The 18231-nt window shown below is 40.3% G+C and overlaps 1 protein-coding gene across 3 annotated transcripts in view; it reads right to left on the reverse strand.

Annotated features, from left to right (window-relative positions):
- OPHN1 (oligophrenin 1) overlaps positions 1–18231 on the reverse strand; it is a 360994-nt gene that overhangs the window by 146976 nt on the left and 195787 nt on the right. For all 3 annotated transcript variants that reach the window (XM_051827157.3, XM_089324107.1, XM_089324108.1), the window contains 5 exons: positions 15421–15531; positions 12357–12461; positions 10655–10784; positions 6312–6412; positions 1157–1248 (listed from right to left, as the gene is read on the reverse strand). In XM_051827157.3, the coding sequence (XP_051683117.3) occupies positions 1157–1248; positions 6312–6412; positions 10655–10784; positions 12357–12461; positions 15421–15531 (539 nt within the window). The remainder of the gene's footprint in view (positions 1–1156; positions 1249–6311; positions 6413–10654; positions 10785–12356; positions 12462–15420; positions 15532–18231) is intronic.

The following is an 18231-nucleotide window of genomic DNA, read 5'->3' on the forward strand; positions in this document are numbered from 1 at the left end:
ATAGTTTTGTTCAGATGATATTGTAATTCAGCCTTCAAGTTCCTTTCTAGGAATCTGATCATTTTGCTAAATTGTATTACTCAGTACTTAACATACACAAGTAACAGATTGAAATCTAGAAATGCACTTATTCACTGAAATTCAGATCAACATCCCAACAAAAAAGCATGCCTTTCTACAAAATCATTCCAAATACTTTCATTTTCAAGGTTAAAGGTTAGATCCTCCTCTGATAAAACCACTCAGATTAGCCACGGAAGGGAGTGCAGGCAGAGGGCATTGGAGAGAAACAAATGCAACCAAGTTCAAAATTTGCAAGCATGGCTCGAATACCTGAAAGTTCATGATCAAAACCATTTTCATCTCACATTAGTATCTGCAAAGTAGGGAAAAGTCTGCATCCTTTTTATACTAAGTGGGAGGAAAAAGGTTCCCTAATAACACCACAAACCTCCAAAATGTGTTCCAGGAACAGGTGTTTAGCCTAGTGGTTAAAACTCCCACAGCCCACATAGGAGTACCTGGGTTCCACTGCCATCTCCGGCTCCTAATTCAAACCTCCCACCAACGTAGACCCTGGGAGGCAGCAGTGATGGCTCAACTAACTGGGTTTCTGCCACCCACATGAGACATCTGGATTCCATTTCCAATTTCTGGCTCCAGCCTTGGGTCCAAACATTTGGTTTGCAGGCATTTGTGAACCAACAGATGGGAGCTTTCTCTGTCTCTTTCCGTTTCTATCTCGGTACTCTCAAATAAATATAATTTTAAATGTGTTCCAATGCACTTATTTTTAAAGCTATATTAATATATTCATCATAAAAACATGAGCTTTGGTATCCCCTCATATCTTGCCACATTACCAAATGCTGACCTTTTGCATATCTAATAACAAATTAAATCCTAACAGACATTTTTCTGGCCAGAGCAGGTGAGACAAATCTAAGTGAAGAAGCTTGCATAGAAAAACAAATCAACTCCGAGCCAGGTTTAACAGGGATCCCTGTGGAAGGCTGCCAGAAGAGCTGAGCCAAGGCTGTCTTGAACAGCCTTGCTCATTTTCATTGACAGGGAATGACAGTGGAAATTACAAGATCTATCCAGGCTCAGCATCTGGCATGTGGGTACATCGCCAACCTACACCAGCCCAGCTTACCTTTCGTTTGTTTCTATATCAAAACAGAACCTCTTGTCGATAGACTCTGTCTTCCTTCTCACACAATACTTCAAGGTTAAGTCCAAGGGCCCCTGATAGGAGAAAATGATAAACAATTTTGGGAAAAAATGCACAGAAGCTTCTCCTGCCTCCTGCAGCGTCCACAGTGTCATGTGGAAGGCGTCTGTCAAGGCAGCAGGAGCAATGTGTAGACTCACTGAGAACGTTGTCCTCTCAAATGGTACTTGTAGCAAGATGGCAGATGGCTTCTCCCTGCTCCAAGAATCAATGGCTGAGACGGGGAGAAAATGCTCAGCGTGGTCAAGCACTCTTTCCCAAGCATGGAAGATTAAACAGGAAGCTTACCGCACATCATCTAAGGAAAGTGTAGGGGGAACGGACTGCCCAGATGGCATTAAGTGTACATAATAAAAGTTTCATGAGGTCTTTAAGTAGGGAGGTTGCAAGGGGTTAAGTGGCTTTTTCAAAGTCTCCAAAAGTTAGGGAGAAGTTGAGCAAAGAAGATTCCTTTCAAGTGGCAGATGGAAGAGGAGAGACAAACATTTCTGTTTCTCACATCCAGACACTTGAAGGTGTCAGGAAGAGAAAGTAACATTCGCTTATCCTATACGATGTGTCACAATTTACGTTCAGTGTTTTCAAACCAACTTTCTTCACAACAAACCTTAGGGGGAAGTGAAGCTCAGAGAGGTAAAGCAGCTTATTCAAAGTCACCCAAGTTGGTAGTTGGAAATGGTAATAAACTAGGAAGCTTAAGACCTGGGATCTGGGGCCAGTGCTGTGGCATAATGGGTTAAGCCACCCACTGCAGCACCAGCATCCCATGTGGGCACAGGTTCAAGTCCTGGTTGCTCCACTTTTTATCTAGCTCCCTGCTAATGCGCCTGGGAAAGCACCAGAGATGGCCCAAGTACTTGGGTCCCTATTACCCACATGGGAGACCCAGATTGAGTTCCTGACTCCTGGCTCTGGCTTTGCGCAGACTCAGCTGCTGTTGTGGTCATTTGAGGAGTGAACCAGCAGATAGAAGCACTTTCTCTCTCTCTCCCTCTCTCTCTCTCTCTCTCTCTCTCTCTCCATAACTCTGAATTTCAAATAAATAAAAATAAATCTTCATCAAAAACAAAACAACAACAAGACCTGAGATCTTGTCAAACCATTTATTAGCTACATGTCCCTGGGCATATCATTCTCCCTCTGTGAGTCTTAACTTCACATTCTATTATCTGGGAATAACGCTTACCCACCCACTATCTCAAATTCAGAAACATTACCCAAGTGCCAGGTCTGTTCACAGAAACAATGCCATCCAGCCCAGCACAGCTAATCTCCGAAGACTTCTTCTCATTCATTGGCACATTCAACCCCTGGAAGGCCAATACTTTTGCTGCTCCTACATTCTAAAATTCAAACTTAAAAAGTAACACTGGACTATGTCTGCCCTACCCCCAACACTTGGGATGTCACATAGCAATCTTTCAAGGTGAGAGTAATATGCAGAGTCATACAATCACTGTTGCTCTTTCAATGCTCAATTCCACGTTTCCAAGGCACTGCAGCTCAGAGGTATAATCCCTGCCTACTATTTTTATCTCCATGCAGCTCACCCACATATTTTATGCCCAATAGGTCCAAAGATACTCAATTCAGGGGTATGTATTTCTCCCATTGATTAAGCCACTGATTGGGATGCCTACATCCCATATAAGAGTCCCTGGGTTTGATTTTTGGCTCTGCTTCTGATTTCAGTTTCCTGCTAATGTGTACCCTAGGAGGTAGTGGTGATGGTTCAAGTAACTGGGCCCCTGCCACCCATGTAGAAGACCTGGGTTGAGTTCCTGGCTCCATGCCTCAGTCTGGCCCAGCCCTGGCAATCATGGGCATTTGGATAATGAGCTAGCAGATGGGCACTCTCTCTCAAAAAAAAAAAAAATAAGCCTTTCACACACATATCATAAGCCTTCATGATCCAATGCCTCTGTATATATTCCTCCCTTCATCCACAACACCAGGATGACTTTGTCTATGTCCTCTGTCTGGCTAAACACTAACTTGTCCTACAAATGGCAGCTCAAGTGCAGGTGTTTCCCCTACATTAAGTTACTGGGTAAGATGCACATGTCCCACTTCAGAGTTCCTGGGTTCAATTGCCAGTTCTGCTTCCTGACTCAAGCCTCCCATCAATGCACACCATGACTCAAGTAACTGGTTTCTCACTCAAGTAAATGCTTCCCATGTGAGTGAGAGACCTGAATTGCATTCCCAAATCCTAGCTATAGCTCAAACCAACCCTGGTCATTTCAGATATCTCTGGAGTGAATCAGCAGATGGGCGCTCTCTCTGTGTCTGTCTGTCTCTGTCTAATGTTTGTTTCTCTCCCTTCTCTCCCTTCTCTATAAAGTTATTTTTTCAAATATGGGGAAAAAACTGCAGTTCAGCTTTCATATGCTCCAAAATCCGTGCCCAACCCCATACATTGCCCACTCTATGCTTTGCAAATTATTTAATTTTTTTTTTTTTTTTTTTTTTTTTTTTTTTTGCTTTTAGGTCTGATTTCCCTACTTGACTGAGAACTCCTCAAGGGCATGGATAATATCTTATTCACCCTTATCCCCTCTAATGCCTAGCAAATGATTACTGCTCAATAAATGTTCATGAACTGAACCATAATCCTTGTCATTTTGCTGATGAGGAAACTGAGACTGAGAAACATTAAGCAATTTCCTTAAAGTGTAAAAGCTACCAGACCAGAAACCTAGGATTTTAAACCCAATTCATAGACTCAAAATGCAACATGCTATCTTCTCACCACAACTTCCTAACATGGAAAAGGTGAAGATCTAATAAAATAGTGTTGGGAAAGGTGATCAGGAAAGTGAGCAGTGCTAAACAAAAAAGAACTGATAAGCTCAATTAAGAGGGAACACTAGTATGCATAGTAATCAGAAAGCGGGCCAATGCTTCCATCTTCAAATTCAGCTCATAATACTCACTGCGTGGAGCTGCCTGGAGGCTCAATGTGGGCACGTAATGGAACATGTCTTATGTTAGTGCATGGCACACAGCAGGTATTCAAGGAATGGTGACTCTTATTATCACCGTATCACTTATTATTATTACTATTATTACAACATCATTCATTTGCATTATTTACATTTCTAAAACACAAACCAGTATCAGGAATTGAGTCAGAGTACTGACAAGAAGAAATCATTTCCAGCTCCAATTCGGGGAAATCAAAGTAACGGCTTCCACATCCTCCCATCTTCTAATTCAGGAAACAAGTTCCTCTTTCTAGTCCAAAGAGAATCTTACATTAAAACTGCTTAGACTGACACCAGGGCAGTTTTGCAAGCAGCCGTTCAATGAAAAAGGAAGAAGAAAAGAAAAACTGGAACGAGGGCTTGCTCTCAGCTGCTAGGAGGATCTGAAAGCGGTGTCTGCTGAGTCTGTCTTGGGCTTTGCAATAAATACTCCTGAGAAGGAGACGGGGGGTCTAAATGGTGCTACTGTCTACAAGAGGAGCTTTAGCATCCAGCATTTGGAAGGTAACGTGGCTATTGAAACAAAAGGAAGAGACTGCAGGCTCGTTTGCTTATCAACATGTGCTGGTCAAACACATCAGCTAAGTTTCCACAGCCTTGGGACAAACTGCATGCTGTAGCACAAGATGAATGTATGGGACCCAGAACTGAAAAGTGCTTTGGTAATTGGGAGGCCAGCAACTAAGGAGGGTTTTAGGGTTGTGAGTAAGTAAATGGCCAGGACAACAGCAAGGGTAAGAATGCTGGAAACTCTGAGATGTTTCAGCAGAGTCCCATCCCATCTCCAACTCACATTCAAAGTGCAGTGGTGATTTTGTGCTTAAAGATTTTTTTAAAAGCAGTTTTCAATAGACTGAGACTAATTCTTGGCTCTCTCTAATTTCATAGGAACAAGTCATACAGGAGAGGTTTTCCATGGAAAGTACTAGCAATGGAGAAAAATTGGCCCGATTTTTCTCCAAATCTTGGCCTACCTAAATTGGATTTTCATGTACCACATGTAGTGGCTAACAAATGAACCTTGAAGTGCTTCCAACAATTTGCAAAGAGCACAAATACTTAAACTTCATGCACTAAGACAATGAGAGCCAGTTAAAGGGCTAAGAGACATAATGAACTACTTTTAGAATACAAATAATGGACTAAACAGCTTTTATCTTAAAAAAATCTCTGCATTTGTGTGTGTGTGTGTGTGTGTGTGTAAAAGATCAAGTTCTTCCAAGTGAGTGAATTATTTTCAGTGTGTTAAACGTATCTTGTCATCTTGGGAAGTAGGCAAGGATTTGAAGGGCAGAAGAAAAGATATTAACTGGATAAAGAATTTGAACATTACACAGAATGTGCTATTCCAACTTTAGGCAATAGCTGAATTCTTTTAAAAATGTAATTCTATGGGACTGGTACTGTGGCATAGCTGGAAAACCTGCCACCTATGACGCCAGCATCCTATATGGGTGCTGGTTTGTGTCTTGGCTCCTCCACTTCTGATCTAGCTCTCTGCTAATGCACCAGGAAAGCAGTGGAAGACGGCCCAAGTGCTCGGGCCCCTGTCCACCCAGGTGGCAGACCTGGATGAAGCTCTTGGCTCCTGGCTTTGGCCTGGCTCAGCCCTGATCACTGTGGCCACTTTGGGAGTGAACCAGCAGATGGAGGTGCGCTCTCTCTCTCTCTCTCTCTCCCTCTTCCTCTCTCTGTAAACTCTGACTTTCAAATAAATAAATAAACCTAAAATGATGGAATTCTGGAAATTGATTCATACACATTTTAAACACCTGCTACTGCAGAGTTCCATAGTACAGACTTCTTAAAAGCAATTCACCCATATTTCTGCAAATTTTCTTTGCATAATGTGACAGACACTTATAATAATAAATGTCTGAAAAATCAGAGGTACTTTCAGAGCACCTAACATAATTAACTAAGAGAATTTTCACTCAACATAGAGGTATCTGGTCCAATGCAAAAGTAGACCATATAAAGTCATGGCATCAGAAGACAGTGACAGACTTGATTAATAGTTAACTGGCATTTTTCTCTGAGATACAGTCATAGGTATAACCCCCCAAAATGTAACACAAACAAGAACTGACCTGCTTAGCACCCGGCTTCTGTTCCATTGGTGTCATGGTGAGTGTTTTAGTCTCCTTCTCATACCGGCAATAGTATTTCACCCAGGATATTCCCAACGCCCCTACAAAGACAGGCAAAAGTGAGCTGCTGGAATCATCCCTCCGACGAAGGATGCTGTCTACAGCATGCTCATCAGATTCTAGATGCAGCCCCACCCTGTCCCTGAGCTCCAGCCTTCCACTGTCCTGTGTACTACAAATATGGAGAGCTTAACTTTTACCAACTGCTTTCCACATCTGCTCCTCGGTTGCTCCAAACATAATTCCTTTGCCACCTTCCATATGAGTAGTACCACTATATATCCCAAAACCTGGAGATGTCAGATGTTCTATCTCTCCTACTGATGTCTCCGTCTCTTCCTTTCCATTCCTTTTAGCACTGAAGTAGTTAAGGACCCCTTGGCTCTCTTATTTTAAAATATTTTATAAGATATTTCAAATAAAACAAAAATTTAGGAGCACCCCTCAAAAAAATTATCCAGCTCAAAATATCAATAATGCTGATATTTAACCTGACAAGTGAGAGAATACATCTTTGAAAATCATGAAAAGTTAATTGTTCTATGAACAGGAAATCAAAATGATATCGCTGCTGAAGTGCCGTTGTTTCTGAATTGCGTTGGATTTTGCTACCCATAACCTCTGCCTACTCCCTGGGTAGAATAACTCTAAGAAGAGACTGAAGTCACAGGCCTTAATAATAATAATAATAATAATAATATTTCAAAAGGAAAGTCAAATAGCATGCACAGGTTTGCATAATGTTATTAAGTACATAAAAGAATAGCCTGAATCTTCTGTGACATTTAATGAGTAGACTCATTAACCCATTTTACTTGTTTAGCAATGAACAATGCTGTCTTGTTCACTGAAATCATGCTGGTCATTAAATGCCTGAAGAGCATCCATGTGATTCTCAAATAGTAGCCGGTGTAGAGTATACTGGTAGGAGCTCTGGTTTTAGCATCTCACAGTCCTGAACTTAACCTTAGGGCTACCATTTTTTACTCAGGAGACTTTCAGATGGTGACCTCTGAGCCTCAGTGGCCTCATGTGTAAAATGGGTATAAGATAAGATCAAAGATTAAATATGACTGTTTTTAAAACATTTAGCACTATATGTGGCACATGGTAGGTATACTAAATATGAAGGTTCTTCAAAAGCTTCATGGAAAATAGGCATTAAGAAAAAATTATATGTGGATTAAAAAAAAATCTGCACCAAAATAAACTCGTACTAACTTGTGGTAACATGCATAAACAGGATCTAGTTTGAGGTACTAAGAGGAGTAAAACATCAGTTTGAAAAGAGCCTGGAATTGTGGCTTAGCAAGTTAAGCCATTGCCTGTAATGGGGCACCCCATATGGGTGATGCTTCAAGTCTTGGCTGCTCTACTTCTGATCCAGCTCCCTGCTACTGTGCGTATGAAAGCAGAAGAAGATGGCCCAAGTATTTGGATCCCTGCACCCACGTGGGAGACCCAGAACAATCTCCTAGCTTTGGCCCAGCCTAACCCCAGACATTTGGGGAGTAGAACAGCAGACAGAAGATCTCACCCTTTCTCTGTCTCGCCTTCTCTCTCTGTAACTCTGCCTTTCAAATAAAATAATTCTTTTAAAAAATTCTCTCAAAAAAGAAAAGAGCTCTGATCAAAGCAGAATGAATTCTGTTCAAATGGAAGCCAGAAGAAATATTAAATTTATGATGAACCTTGGGTGGAAGAATGGTTAAGTTACTAATGCTTTACAAAAAGTTTATGGAGACAATGCCTCAAAGGAACCATCAGTTAACAAATGGATCATCATCTTCAAAAGGAAGAGACAATGTTGAAGATGAAGTCCATAGCAGCAAACTGTTCACGTCAATTTACCAGGAAAAAAGAAATTTAACCTTGACCATGCCTTAATTGAAGAATTATGATGAATTGCAGAGACAACAGCCAATCCCATAGGCATCTCAGCTTACACTATTCTGACCAAAAAACTAAAGTGGTGCAAACTTTCTGCTTGATAGGGGCCCACATCAGCTATAAACAAGTGCAGAGCTCTCAATGGGATTTCTTTAAAATTTTATTTATTTATTTATTTATTTGACAGGCAGAGTGGACAGTGAGAGAGAGAGAAACAGAAAGAAAGGTCTTCCTTTGCCGTTGGTTCACCCTCCAATGGTAGCCACGGCCAGTGCGCTGCAGCTGGCGCACCGCGCTGATTCGATGGCAGGAGCCAGGTACTTATCCTGGTCTCCCATGGGGTGCAGGGCCCAAGCACTTGGGCCATCCTCCACTGCACTCCCTGGCCACAGCAGAGAGCTGGCCTGGAAGAGGGGCAACCGGGACAGAATCCGGCGCCCCGACTGGGACTAGAACCCAGTGTGCCGGCACCGCAAGGCGGAGGATTAGCCTAGTGAGCCGTGGCACCATCCTTCAATGGGATTTTGAAGCAAGTAGGTTCAAGATTCCGAAGCACTTCTTTGATGAACTATAATAATCAAAATATCTGAATAGACATTTCTCTAAAGAAGAAATGCAAATAGCCAAGTCATATAGGAAAGAATGTCCAGTGTCACTAATAGAGTAATGCAAACCAAAACCAAAATGAGGTATCATCTCAGTGCAGTTAGAATGGCTACTATAGAAAAGACAAAAAACGAGTAATGCTGGTGAGGATGTGGAACAAAGGCAATCCTTTCCTTATACACTATTTGCATGAATGTAAATTAGGATAGCCATTATGGAGAAAAGTACAGAAGTTCCTCAAGAAAAAAAAAAATCTAAAAACGGATCTACCACATGACCCAGCTATCCCACTTTTGAGAATACATCTGAAGGAATTGAAATTGGCATATGAAAGAGATACCAGCAAACAAACTCCCATTTGCAGCACTTTTTCACAATAGCTAAGATATAGAATCAACCTAGGTGTCCATGAATGGATAAAGATAATGGAATACTATTATTACAAAAAGAATGGAATGCTGTCGTTTGCTGCAAAATGGAGACAACTACAGATTATGTTAAGTGAAACAAGCCAAACACAGAAAGGCAAATATTGATGGTCACCTCATATGCGCAATTGATAAAAAAAAAAAATCTGAACTTAGAATAGTGATTACCAGATACCAGGAAGGGTGAGGAAAGGGGGATGGAGAGAGGTTGGATAAAAGGTATCAAGACCTAATTCAATAGAGATAATGGGTTTTAGTGTTCCACAACACATAGGGGTGCTATAAATCACAATGATACACTCTATACTATCTAAAGAAGTGGAGGAGAAGAGCTGGTAGGAAGAGTGCAGAACTTGGGATGCTGATTGCCTGATCAGTTCCTACTGTATATGTTGAAATATTACACTGTCCCCATGAAGGTTGTGCAAGTGTTACATCTTAACAAAAATATTTTTAATAAAATAAAGAAAAAAGAAAACTCATGCCTTTATCAGAATGATCCTGATGGAAAAAAAAAAGCACCATCGAAGCAATGGCTTCCAAGAGCAGAAGTGGTACAGTAAAGCAAAATCATCGCAACAGTATTCGGGGATACTCAAGGCATTTAACTAGTTGACTTTCTGGAGGACTAAAGAATGGTAACATCTGTTTACTATGAGAGTGTTTTGAGAAAGGGAGCCAAAGCTTTAGCAGAAAAATGCCCAGCAAAGCTTTAGCAGAGAGCATTTCTCCATCACAACAATGTTCCAACTCATTACTCTCATCAAACAAGGGCAATTTTACAAGTTTCAATGAGAAATCATTAGACATTTACATCAGTCTTGCTTGGGCTTCTTCCAAATTATTTTTACTCTTTGATATTAAAAAAAATCTTTAAGGGGCACCCATTTTTCATCAGCCATTAAAGCTAAAAAGATTTCATTAACAGTTAAATTTCTAGGACCCTCAGTTCTTTGGGGATGGACTAAAAATGCCGGCGTCTTATGTTGAAAAATAGTTTCTATCTTTTATTTTTACTATTTAATTATATTTTCCATGAACATTTGAAGTCCTCTCATATTATTTCTCCATCTCCTTTCCTCCACCTCTCAGAGTCATGAGGATTGAAAACTAAAAATTTCCATTTTGAATCTCAGAGAAACAGTTAGATTTTACCATCCCACAGCATTTATAAGAAAAACTCATATCTTCCCTTCAAATACCCTTTGCTGTTTCTTTTCACTAATCCCAGTCTGCATTCCAAGAGTTGTAGGTATTAGATGGGTCTGTGAATGATATGCATGCCCAGAGTTTGGGAATATTAAGTGCAATAGGTGGCAGCCTAGTATAACCCAGTGGTACTCCTGTGTTCCCACACACATTTCTCTTGCGTATACAGATAGCCTTCGATGGTTGGTTGTCCTGGAAGCTTGCATGTCTGGGGAGCTTCTTTCATCCTCTTCTTAAGTTCTTCCATCTCTTCCCGGGTGCTGGAGAAATGATTTCTTGTCTGTCAAGACATCATCATCATCATCATCATCATCATCATCACCACTATTATCATGAATAAGTCTTTATTGGTCAGAGACTATAGACAGCATGTGCTACAACATAACCAAAAACAAACGGTGCATGCATAGTGACTAGACAACAACTTTAAAGAGTTTAATGACAGTACAGACTAGAAGAGAGAGAAATATAAAAGATGATATATTCATGAAACCACAACAGGGGATTTTTTTTCCTCATGGGAATTATGTAAGGCCACAATAAAAACTCAGAATTCTGAGCATCGGATTGACCCATGCTTTACAACAGGGAGACTGTAACAGGGAATGAAATATATGAGAGAGTGGGGCTGGCTTTGTGGCACAGTGGGTTAAGCTACTGCTTGCAATACTGGCATCCCATATGGGAGTGCCAATTTGAGTCCTGGCTGTTCCACTTCCAATCCAGCATGCTGTTAATGTACCTGGGAAAGCAACAGAACACGGCCCAAGTGCTCGGACACCTGAATTCACATGGGAGACCCAGATGGAGTTCCAGGGCTCCTGGCTTCAGTCTGGCCCAGCCCCAGCCATTATAGCTATTTGGGGGGAGTGAATCAGCAGATGGAGGATATTCTTTTTCTTTCTCTCTCTCTCTGAATATATACATATATATACACACACACACACACACACACACATATATCAGATTTATTTATACCACAACTTATCAGTATTTCTTATCTAAAAACACATCCATGAATTTCAAGCATCATAACACCTAGTCCAAATTTACCACCTCAGTGATGCCTTCCCTGATTCCACCAGACAGCTAACTTTTACATTCTTTGTTCTTCCAGAACTTTGATCTTGAAACTACTGTAGTATGGATCATAAGGAAGAGTTACAATTTACTGTGTCTATGTCTCTCTCCTTTAGCAACTATATATTCCTCCAAGACAGAAAAACTCACATGCCTCATTATGTTCATTATGGCATATCAATGCCCTTTACAATGCCTGGCAGAGGGCAAATGCTCCCTGTATCCAGAAACATTTGTTAAGTAGGGTTAAATAAGTGAATGAATCAAATAATATATCTGACAGCATACTCATATATGTCCCATCATATGGAAAAGCTGTGTCTACGATCATCTAAGAGAACTACCATGGGAAATAAATAAAACTTTTAAAATATAATTTATTTAACTCTAATAAGTAGTGAGAAAAAGGAAGGAATGCATGTTTGTACTAATAAAACCCATAGCAAAAGTGTCTTGACCAACCAGGAAAGTAGCTTAGGACTGTATTCTGATCTCGGAAAGACATAGTAAATTAGCAAATTTTAATAAATGTTGGCTAGATGGAGGTGCCAGTGGGTGGAAGGGTGGGTCTGAACAACAGTCAGCCTCAACGGCAGGGAAAATTGAAACTGGAAAAACAAAGACAGTCCAGTACCTTAAAACATTTGCAACCCACATCACCATGCTCTGAAAAACTGGCCTGCAATAACCTAGATCTCCAAAGCCAAGGTCACTGGGACAGAAATTGAAGCAGAATGAAAAGACAGGTGAAGAAAACCACATGCAAACTCACATTCTGCAAACTGAGCTGGAGCTGCTGTTTGTATGGGAGGAAATCCTGTGTGAGCTCCACAGTCAAGCTGTTGGAAATGAAGAGGCTATGAAGAAAGGCCAAAACCTAGGGATGACACGTAAAAATACCTTTATCTTCAGCACCTTTTCATTAAACAAACAAAAGAACAGTGAACTCAGAAAAGAAGGTCCACAGTGTTTACTCGGTATCGTGTTAAAAGCAGTCATGGAAATACAAAGGGCTCTACACAGAACTATTCTTGCATTAGAGGAAAGTGTACCCTGAACTTGGAAAATAAGATGTATTTTTCACTGAAGAAACAAACACTTTTAATAAAATGGAAAAGTTACAATTAAAGGTATGATTAATTAAAACAATGATGTGCAATCAATTTTATACCTTTCAGTACTGTCAGTGCAATGTCAAATATTTAAAGCTAGAGTAAATATTTAAAACAAGAGGCATTTTATACACAGTGACTGAGGGTGCAAAAGCTACTTTGGAGAATAACTTTACATTACATGGAAAAGTTTTAGATGTGAAAGGGAAAAATATGGCATTTGGAGGAATGTTATAATGGGCATCTTTTGGAGAAAAGCAAAGGAGGAAAAGGTGCCTCTTGTATATAAACTAACCTGAACTTTACTCATAATGAGTTACATATTTAGGAATAATTGGAAACAATGTTATAAACTATTAATATTATTTTTCAACTTTCAGTGTAGATTTTGGTTTCAGTGTTTTTAAAGCAATTTATTTTTATATTTCATGATTTTTAACACTTTGCCATACTCATTTCATATGTAGATATTATATAATATAAATACACATACTTTTTTTTCTTGAATGTAGTGATACTAATATTACATAACATAGGATTCATGGCAAGGATCATAAAGTGAGCAAAGAGGAGTTTACTACTATGTACAGGATATAATACAGTGAAGACAATATTTATAACTATCTATAGACCAAATTATATGACATTCAAACATCGTTTATACTCTATCAGGAAATGATACAATCACTCATTCAGACATTCAAGCCAGAAACTAAAGAATCATCCCCAATTTCTCCTTCACTCACATTCTAGTTGAATCCATCAGTGATTCCTGCTAGGTCTGCCCCCAAAATATATCTTTAATCCAGCCATTCTTGAATAGTCTCATTTCTACCACCCTAACTCAAATCCACACCTCCTTCTACCTACATTTAGCAGTCTCCTAACTGGTTTCTTCACTTCCACTGGTGGCCCCTTCCTAGCCATTCTCCACATAACAAAACTGAGCCCATCATACCCTGCTTAAAACACTCATTGGGGCCAGTGCTGTGGCGTAGTAGGTAAAGCTGCTGCCTGCAGTGTCGGCATCCATGTGGGCACCAGTTCAAGTCCTGGCTGCTCCACTTCTGATCCAGCTCTCTGCTGTGGCCTGGGAAAGTAGTGGAAGATGATCCAAGTCCTTGGGCCCCTGTACCCGTGTGGGAGACCCGGAAGAAGCTCCTGGCTCCTGGCTTCAGATAAGTGCAGCTCCAGCCATTGCGGTCAATTGGGGAGTGAACCAGTGGATGAAAGATCTCCCCCTCCCCCTCCCCCTCCCTCTCTCCCTTTCTTTTTTTCTCCCTCCCTCCTTCCTTTCGTGTCTCTCTATCCTTCTGTCCTTCCCTACCCACCTATTGGTCTCCCTCTTCCCCTTGCTACCCCTTTCCCCTTATCCTCTCTCCCATCTTTCCTCCCTCTATCTCTCTGCCTCTATATCTTGCTCTCACTCTTTCAAATAAATGAAATTAAAATTAAGCACCCTTTGGGCTGGTGTTGTGGTATGGCAGGTTAAGTAGCCACCTGTATTACCACAATCCCATAAAGGTGCTAATTCACGTCCCAGCTGCTCCACTTCCCATGCAGCTCTCTGCTAATGGACTAGGAAAAGCAATGGAGGATGGTCCAAGTATTTGGGCTCCCATCATTCATGTGGGAGACTGAGATGAAGTTCCTGGCTCCAGTCTGGCTTAGCTCTGGCTGTTGTGGCCATGTGGAGAGTGAACAAGCAGATGGAAGATCTTTCTTTCTTTCTTTCTTTCTTTCTTTCTTTCTTTCTTTCTTTCTTTCTTTCTTTCTTTCTCTTTCTCTTTCTCTTTCTCTTTCTCTTTCTCTCTCTCTCTATCTCTCTCTCTCTCTCTCCTCCCTCTTTCTGTAACACTTTCAAATATATAAATCAGCAAATCTTTAAAAATAAAATGGAGCCAACGATGTGCTGTAGTAGGCTAAGCCTTCATCTGCAGTGCCGGCATCCCATATGGATGCCAATTCAGGTCCTGGCTGCTCCTCTTCTGATCCAGCTCTCTGCTTATGGCCTGGGAAAGCAGTGAAAAATGGCCCAAGTCCTTGGACCCCTGCACCCACATGGGAAACCCAGAAGAAGCTCCTGGCTCCTGGCTTCAGATTGGCCCAGCTCTAGCTACTGTGGCCATTTGGGGAGTGAACCATCAGGTGGAAGACCTTTCTCTCTCTCTGTCTCTTTCTCTTTCTGTCTGTAACTTTACCTCTCAGATAAATAGATAAAATATTTGAAAATAAATAAAATCAAGCATACTTCTGAAATTGAATTTGGCATGTTGCTTTTGGCAATATGTTAGAGACTGAAGTAGAAAAAATTACATAATGTAGAAACAAAAACTCTACACTGGGAAGTCATTGAGTGCAAGGGATATGAGTATCCAACACAGTACCTGGCTTATGATGTGTAAAGAAACTTTCTAAAAGCATGAAAGGAAAGAAGGGAAGCGAAGAAAATAGGAAGTGTGTTACAGAAATTGAGAGAAGGAAGAAAGGAAAGAGAAGAAAGGAAAGAGAAAAACCCCAGTAATAGAGAGAGAAAATTAGGGATTGAAGACAGGGTGAAGAGGAAAAAAAACATAAGCCAATGTGACAGTGATCTACACATTCATTATTAAGCATTGACTCCCTTTCATTCTTTGAGATTCCAGTTTCACGGTCATAGTTCTCCCATATTTACCTGGCATTTCATAAATACTTTTAGACCACTCATCAATACACAGAACTTACTGGCTCCACGATATTGAACTTCTTGGACTCCTGAACTTCTTGGATTTGATAAACATAATCGAGGGAGGACTCAAAGAAGTTGTGTCTCTCCTTGTCCACCTGGAGGTCTGCCTGCCGACAGGAACAAATATTACAAATTGGCACAGTCATTCCTGAATTTCAGCACATATAGAGCTAGAGGAGAATATAATGCCAACTAGTGATCCTATTCTTCATGCAACTGATAGGGAATATGAAGCCAAGAGGTAAAAGTGACTGACCCAAGCCTTCAAGTTTCTGGCATGATGTGCATCAGGCCTAGAAGTCATCATATCCTTTCCCACACCAAGAAAAAAGTTAAGTAAGAGGAAAGCCAATAACTTTTTTTAAGCTCCAATAGAGAATTAAAGTCAGAAGGAAAACTCCTCCAAAAACTGGATAGAGAGGTGAATGCAGAGAACAAGACTTACCAGAGCAGAAGCCCAAGAGTTATGGTGCTATGACCAGTACTGGGGAGATTACAACCTTATTTAAGAACACTCTAAGGAAATCCAAAGGCAGAAACAAGAATAGCAGAGGAAATTTTAGCCTCAGACAACTATAGGTACAGCAAACTTAGCAGGCTTAATTCCCAGCCAGATAAACATAAAACCTCAGATCTATTTATCTCAGTTCCTTTTATCTCAACATCACTTCTGACTTTCAACAAGAAATGGAAAGACATGCTCAACTACAAAAAAAAAAAAAAAAAAAAAAAAAAAAAGCTGGAGAGAAAGAGCAAGCATCAGAACCAAACTCAGAAACTCAGATATGGAAAATATTGTGGAATTATTGAACTATGAATTTAAAATAACTATGATCAATATGATAAAAGCTTTAACGGGCAAAGAAGAATACAAGCAAGAATAGATGCTATTATTAGCACACGGATGAACTGGAAGAAAGAATCCACAGGAAATCCTTAAAATCAAGAACACATAATAGAAATCAATGCCTGTAAAGGCCTCACTGATAGATTGGACATGAGTGAGGAAACAATTAGTAAGTTTGAAGTAATATCAACAGAAAATTCCAAAACTTAAATGTAACAAGAAAAATAAACAATGAATAACATGGAGTAGAATATCTAATTTTTCTACTTAAATATTCAATTCAATTACTGAACTACTGGAAATTACAAAAGTTATAACATATGTATGCTCAGAATACTGCAACATGAAATAGAGAAATTAAATCTTTGAAATAATCATGACTCAGAATTTATCAAAATGAAAGGCAGCAAACTTCAGATATAGGAAACTCAGGTTATACCACCAAGGAAAAATGTAAAAAAAATCTATGTGTAGGCATATCATATTCAAATTGTTAGAAAAAAAAAGACAAAGATAAAATTTTGAAAGAAGCTACAGAAAAAAGCTTACATCTAGATGAGCAAGGATATGCAATACATCCGACTTCCCTTAAGAAACCATGCAAAAGAAGAGAATGAAGCAAAATATTTAACATGTTGAAAGGTGAAATAAACACCAAATTGGAATTCTGTATACAGTTAAGATATCTTTCAAAAGTGATGGGAAAATAAATACTTTGCCAAATAAACAAAAATTGAATGAATCTGTCATCATTAGACTTGTCTTGCTAGAAATATTAAAAGAAGTTCTCCAGACAGAGGAAAATGAGGCACATCAGAAATGTAGACCTATACAAGAAAAAGAACAACAGTAGATGAGGAATGAATGAAGGTAATGTTTTATATATTTCTTATTCTTAATTGATGATTATCACTTACAAATAAGTGAAAAGAATGACAGCAGTATTACAAAAGACTGAAGGAAAAACTAAATTATAAGGTTGTTATACCACCCATAAAGCAGTGTAGTCTTATTTCAGAGTAGACATGGATTAACTGTTAATGCATATTTTAAGCACTAGGGAAACCATTTAAATTTTAAAAAGAAAGAAATATCATTGACATGCTAGAACAAAAAATGAAATCATATATCATTTTCAAATAAAGAAAGAAAAGGCAGAAAAAGACTAAGAAAAAAAAAATGAAGGCCATCTCTCCTTGGAGACACGAATGTGAGCAGCTATTCAAGCACCCATCTACCCTTCCAAGATATAGGGAAGTCAGGTGAGAGACCATAGTGCCTGGCTGTAGTATGACAATGAGAAAAGACACATTGAAGAAAGCAGGAAGAGTCACCCATGTCAGCCCTCTCCCAACTCCAAGCAGCACAGCACAGAGAGAGATGCCACTTGGGGGAAGGAGAGGGAATTAAGCACAGGCATTAGTACCAGGCCACAGTGAACCCCAGTGCCAGCAAAAACCCCACAGCCCCTGGCCCCAGGCTGGTTCCCACAGACTGAGCATCTGGTACTGTCGGCCAAGAAGCCGAGGGACGGCTTCCTCCACCTCTGTTCCAACCTTGGGCAGCACAGAGCAGAGGAAAGCAGGCGAAGGGCTAAATGTTGCAGAGCAAGGAGCTACACTATGGACTTACAAAGAATGCAAACTGAGCACAGACCTTCTGCTCTGTCCCTCAAGATCAAACTTGAACCAACATGGGCTTTGTTGCAAGAAAAGGGTAAGCAGGAGATCTCTGGAAGTCCCTACTCCTGCCACAGACACCTGAGGCATTTGCTGCTGGAGAATTTCATGGCTCTCATGGTCCCTGAGCCTGGCTTGGGAAGCTTCCAGGTTACCACACTGCTGCACTGCCCCAGAGAAAAGAGCTCAGCCCACACTGCACCTTCCCCACACAAACTCTTGCTGAATGCAGCCATCTTGAGACCCTATCAATACAGGGTGCTCTGAAGCAGCCAGGCAAC

Source organism: Oryctolagus cuniculus, chromosome X (genome assembly GCF_051225735.1).
Source record: "Oryctolagus cuniculus isolate XC-2025 breed Fujian yellow rabbit chromosome X, ASM5122573v1, whole genome shotgun sequence".
Classification (NCBI taxonomy): Eukaryota; Metazoa; Chordata; class Mammalia; order Lagomorpha; family Leporidae; genus Oryctolagus; species Oryctolagus cuniculus.